Raw genomic sequence first — 6000 nt, 5'->3', positions numbered from 1 at the left:
TGGTAGCAGTGAGCCAAGATCTCTGCATTCCAGCCTGGGCGACAAAGTGAGATTCTGTCTCAAACAAAGATTGTCGGTCTCTAGGAGTTTATATTCTATTTGGAGGCAAAAGGGAAACCAACAACCAAAAATAAAGGCCTAATTTGATTTAGTGCTAGCAGGAAATAAAAAGGACATACGGTAGAAACACACAGGTGAGAATTACTTGGAGTGATAGGAGAAGGCCTCTGGGAGGTAGTGATGTTTATAACGAGCCAAGTGAACAGTTAGGAGTTATGGGTTGAGAGAAGAACAGTGTTCTTGAGGCAGGTTGTTGTTTTCTAGGAATAGACAGAAGGCCAGTGTGACTGGAGTGTGGTGAGGCAAGGCTGTGAATGGTGAGAAAACGTTGAGAACGTGAGCAGGAGCCAGATGCATGCCTTTGTGGTGTACGGAAGAAGTTTGAAATGTATTCTAAGAGAAATGGGAAGCCAAACAATAGTTTGTGGTACAGGCTTGATCTTGGTTCATTTGGAACCATACAAACCAATCTTTTCCCCCAAATCACAACTCTTTAAATATTTGAAGAGAGCTGACATGTTCTCCTGAGACCCCTTCTCATGCCCCCAGCTCCTCTCCAAGCTGGAGTTTCTCTACATCTTCTTATCCAAAGGATTTATCGATGGATTTCAGAACATCATTCCAAACGCTTTGAAAGTGAAGAGTTTTTCAAATGTAAATCATGTATGTATGTTTTTATTTTTAAAATAAAAAAGTAGAGATGGGTCTCACTAGCCTGGTCTCGAACTCCTGGGCTCAAATGATCCACCCGCCTCAGTCTTCCAAAGTGTTGGGATTACAGGTGTGAGCCACTGTGCCTGGCTGGGGGGTGTGTGTGTGTGTGTTTGAGATGGAGTCTCATTTTGTCGCTCAGGCTGGAGTGCAGTGGCACAATCTCAGCTCACTGCCACCTCCGCCTCCTGGGTTCAAGGGATTCTCCTGCCTCAGCCTCCCAAGTAGGTGGGATTACAGGCGCTCACCACCATGCCCAGTTAATTTTTCTATTTTTAGCAAAGACAAGGTTTCACCATGTTGGCCAGGCTGGTCTCGAACTCCTGACCTCAGGTGATATACCTACCCTGGCCTCCCAAAGTGCTGGGATTATAGGCATGAACCACCTTGCCCGCTGGCCTGTATATTTTTAAAGGAAATAACCGAAGACTTTTTTTTTTTTTTTCTTTTTCAGATTTTCAAAGAGGTCCTGTAAAGATTAAGAACCACTGAACATTTCTCATCTATGTGATCCTGGCTATTGTTCTTAGGAATAGCAGGACACAATGTCAGCTTCAACCCAGGCTAGTTCCTCTAAACTGCACTCTTATTGGTGAAATGAAAATAATAGGGTTGCTATGGGGATTAAATGAGATGATACTCCAGAAGTGATCATTAATGATAAACCATGAGGTGTCTGCCACAAAGTGCCACTATTGTAAATAAACAGTGGCCTGGAGGGACAGTTTATAAATACTGGTCCTTTAGCATTCCACTAACATTCACTGAGTGCCTGTTCTGTGTAGAGGACCTGGTGAAAAAGATCTGCCTTCCAGTTTATTATGTAGTTGAAAGAACCACAAAAGATACAAAACACGATAGACCGAATGCCCTGAGAGAGGAATAAGTGCAGTGTTCTGGGAGCTGTAGAAGAGGTCTCAGTATCCATTGGAGGAAAGTGCTTATTGGAGTTCATATTTGGAGAAGGTTGAAAAGATGAATAAATGCAATCTAACACACACAGAAAATCAATACTACATGTACACATTTTATTCTTGATGACGTGGAAAGACCAGTTAGAAACACTGCAATCACTTCTACTACCCAGCAGATACTTAGCAGTAGGTTTCGAGACAGAGCACCTGTATCTTTTGTCCGGTCTGTTTACTATACATTGCGTGCTGGGCAGTCCTTATCTTTGTGTTCGGGAACAAAGTACACACACCCCTTTCCGAAACCAAGGACCCAGAGACTCCGAGAGGGGTGGGAGCCCTCACGGCCAGACTACACAATGGGGGCCTCTTTACCGTAGTTCTCACCCACTCTGCAGGCCCCACTTTGCCAGGGTTCGACTTCTTGGGCCCTTTCGCCCCTCCTCTGGAGCCCCCAGGAGCGCAGCCACAGCCCGGTCGGGCGCCCTGCCTCTCTTCCCCACTCCTCCCGCCCCCACGCCAGCTTCCCTCCTCCTTCACCGGGAGCCGGAAAACCCGGAGCGAACCAACCCAGCCCGGCAGCGCATGCTCAGTAGCGAGCAGGTTCAGTTCGCTAGTAGGAAGCTCCAGCGCTACACCGGCGGCGGCGGCGGCACCACCTCAGGGCAGCTAGATTCCCCAACAACGACCTCGGGTCCTTCCCCTTCCCCGCAAGACCGCCCCCCCCAGCTCCGCCCCACTCGGGGGCTCTTGCGTTTCGGAGTCCCAACTCCGCGGAGCGGGCGCCGCGGCCAGAGCGTCCCTCCACACATCCTCCCCCAGCCGCCAGCTCCGCCGCGGGGCCAGGCCGGACCCGGGAGTGCAGCCCCGGCAGGCGGCGGCGGCGCAGAGGCCGCCCGGGGCGGCGCCGGCGGGCCAGGGAGGGGCGGGGGGCCTGGCCCCGGGGCGGTGGTGCGGGATGCCGCCGCCTCCGGGCCGCGTTCGTTCTCCACGGCTGGTACCCGTGTCGGGTGGGTGGCCGGGCGTGGGCCTCGCCTTTCAGCCCCCTCGCCAGGGCTAGCCCGGCTGCGCGGCGCCCGGAGGGGGCCGGGCCGTCCGGTGGGGCCGCGGCCCTGTTCCGCGCAGCGAGCTCGCCCTCTCGCCGCTCCCCGACCGGGTCGCCGCCGCCCCTCTCCCCGCCCAGAGGCGCCCCGGGGGCACCATGCAGGCGCAGCAGCTGCCCTACGAGTTTTTCAGCGAAGAGAACGCGCCCAAGTGGCGAGGACTGCTGGTGCCTGCCCTGAAAAAGGTGAGGAGCACGCCGAACCCCGCTTCCCGGCCGCAGCCCCCCAGCGCGGGCGCCGGGCGGGCGCAGGGGAAGGGCTAGGGAGGCGGGGCGCGCGCGCAGGGCCGTCTTTCTTCCCGGTCTCGCCGCGTCTCCGAAAGGACGGCGCACACGGGGAGGTCCCCCACACGGCTGGCTCTCAGTGTTGACATCCACCCGGTGTGTGGGAAGGCCGCAGGGAGCCGCGGGCAGTTGGTCCGAATAATCCAACCCCTGAGAGGTGAATGCTTTGCCCTTTGATTCCGAGACAACGGTTGGAGAAGCCTCAGTTTTCAGTGGAGGTCAAAGCAGGCCACTTTTCCGCCTTCTCGGTCTTAGCCCGGAGCTGTTGTCAGCCTCCCTTATTAGTGTCCAGTTTGCTCTTTTTAGTGGCTTGAGAATGCCCTGGCCGTAACGCTTGTTCTAAGGGATTGCGAGCTCGCCTGCCAGCAGGAGCGTGGCCTGCTCTGCTCGTTCTCCGTAATCACTCTCCGTTCTCCTGATTTCCCCCGCTCCTTCGTTTAACAGGGGCTGGTGCACATGCTACCAATTTCAGGGGTTTTGTTTTGTTTTTGCAGCGTTCGAGATTCTTGGTGCTGTCATTTGGCTTGTTAAGAATTTTTAGTCTTTGTATGTTTAAGTTTGCTGTGTTTTTAAATGTTTTAGTATAATTAGGAAATGTTGTTACATTTTTTAAAGCTTCTAGAGCAACAGTGTGACTACTAGACTATTTTTATTTCCTTTTCTTCATTTACCTTTTCTACAAAGATTGCTTTACTCGGCTAAGAGTGTTTCTAAATCCCAGTTTCTTGCTGCTCAAAGAATGTTTCATGCTAACTAGTTAACATATAGTTTTGCTTCTACTAAGAATGGGGATTATGTTGTACCTTTTATGCTAAGCATTAAAAGGTGTCTGATAGTTCTCAAAGGCCAGTAACTTTTACTTTCTCCTTTGCCCTGTTCTCCTCTTGTCCCTCTTGCTATCTTACAGTGGAAACTATTTGGTTTGTTAGAATTTTCTTATATATTTCTGGCTTAAGTTACTGACATTTTCCCCTTCAAGCGTCTGACTAGTCACAAACACCTATGTGATTTTTTTTGTAAAGAAAACCAAAAAGATGCCATATATCTTTTTTTTTTCTTTTTTTAAAAACAAAATAAGATGGGGTTTCACCATAATGGCCAGGCTGGTCTTGAACTCCTGACCTCAGGTGATCCACCCACCTCGGCCTCCCAAAGTGCTAGGATTACAGGCGTGAGCCACCGCACCCGGCCGCCATATATCTTATATACTTTACTCCTTAGAAATCCCATCAGGCTCTCACTACTTACTTTTGCTTTACCTGCAAGTTTGACTTCTTAGCGTGTAATGGAAGGGGTTTAGAAGGTCTCTGTGATGCTAGAAGCTGATGTCCAGGTAGGGTAAGGGAAGACAGGGAAATTGTTTAAAAACCTGTAAAGGAACTCATAAAGCATTGCCAAATAGGGGCCATTTTGCTTAGAGGCAAAAACAGCTCCTATCCCAGGGAAATCATCGAGCTATCAGCTGAGGATCTTTTGAAGTAGTGGAAGAATACTGTAGGAGGTGACAGACCTTGTTTAATTCTGCCATGCTGGTGGCCCTTGCTGAAGTCTCTCCCTAGAAGCATTTTGTTTGGCTGGCACAATGTTGTTTTATTTTTAAATGTAATTAGTTGCTAACATTTGAAAATGGGAGCTATTACATAAAATCTGAATTTTCAGCTTTTCTTGAAGAATAGGAAGTTCTTGCTCTTTAGGGCCTGTATTCAAGCAAGGCATTAAACTGCTGGAGGTGAGTAAATGGTTGTCCTCTTTAGACAAGGCATGTATCTCCACCTTACCACAACCCCCACTTGTCCTCTTTGTTTATTTACATAAACCAACTTTTGACTTTAAGGTAGAGATACTTTTGCAGTAAGTGATAGGAGAAGGTGGGAGTGTACATAATCTAGCTGGTGTGTAAGGTTCTTCCAATTCTTATTTAAATAGCCAATAACAATGATTCTAAGACAAGATTGAAAATACAGTGTATTTCATATCTGGATATGTTGTCGGTAGCTCCAAACCTACATTTTTACCTGCCTGCTGGACATTTCATGTGGATATCTCCATATCTTGATTTCTTCTTTTGATTCATTATTGAATTATTTATAGATGCATCCAACTTGTGTTCTCGTACTCTTACCTGAGGCTCTTTGGACATGCCAGTCCCCTCATCTTTCTTTGCCTGATCCAACACTACTCATCCTTCTAGACTCACTCAACCTGGGCTATCAATCATCAGGGCTGAGTTGGATATTACTCCTTTGTTTTCTTTTCGAGCCCTATCCTAGCTGTGTGAATTTTAAGTTCCTATTTACTTGTCTATAACTAGATTGGATGCTCTTTGAGAACAGGGATAGTATCTTACCCTCATTTTATTTCCCATGCATACAGTGCTTGATACCTAGTGGCCACTCAATTTGAATAAATAGGTGAGGGGATATACAAACTAAAACTATCACTTCTGTCCTCCACCTACCATTTAAGTTTTTTTTCTTAATGGCTTTATTACTGCATTTGACTGGTTTTAAATGTTAGAATCATCTCTGGCTTCTCTCTTTGTATTACTGCCCACACTCAGGTAGAGCCTTTATGTTCATTTCCTTTTGACATATTCTTCTAGTCTGTTCCCTCCTCCAAATTCTCTAATTAAGTCTCCTTTCTCAGACTACTGTGATAATTTCTTAATCGAATTCACTGCCCCTCACCTCACCTTCTTTCTCAGATCTCACCAGTTTTAGGATACTTCTTAACATGTCACACTCTTGTTCAGAACTGTTGATGTCTTTTGAGTTCAGCCTATGCTAAAATGCATACTTTTTATCATGGAATTGACAGCGATTGATTTCTGGTTTTATCCTGCTTTTCTGACTGGATTGTCTACCATAATCTTTTATCTTCTTTATGCTTTAGCCAGGCTGGACTGCTGCTTTTGCTCAATATGGATGGAAT

The 6000-nt window shown here is 47.8% G+C and overlaps 1 protein-coding gene across 2 annotated transcripts in view; it reads left to right on the top strand.

Moving 5' to 3' along the window:
- The first annotated feature begins 2883 nt into the window (after positions 1-2883).
- SOS1 (SOS Ras/Rac guanine nucleotide exchange factor 1) overlaps positions 2884-6000 on the top strand; it is a 133987-nt gene continuing 130870 nt past the window's right edge. For both annotated transcript variants that reach the window (XM_021670787.2, XM_021670786.2), the window contains exon 1: positions 2884-2970. In XM_021670787.2, the coding sequence (XP_021526462.1) occupies positions 2884-2970 (87 nt within the window). The remainder of the gene's footprint in view (positions 2971-6000) is intronic.

Source organism: Aotus nancymaae, unplaced genomic scaffold (assembly GCF_030222135.1).
Source record: "Aotus nancymaae isolate 86718 unplaced genomic scaffold, 86718_ANA_hifiasm-v0.15.2.pri h1tg000057l, whole genome shotgun sequence".
In the NCBI taxonomy this organism is placed as follows: Eukaryota; Metazoa; Chordata; class Mammalia; order Primates; family Aotidae; genus Aotus; species Aotus nancymaae.
Note: the sequence above shows the minus strand (reverse complement) of the source record. Positions and strands in the feature narration are given on the sequence as shown.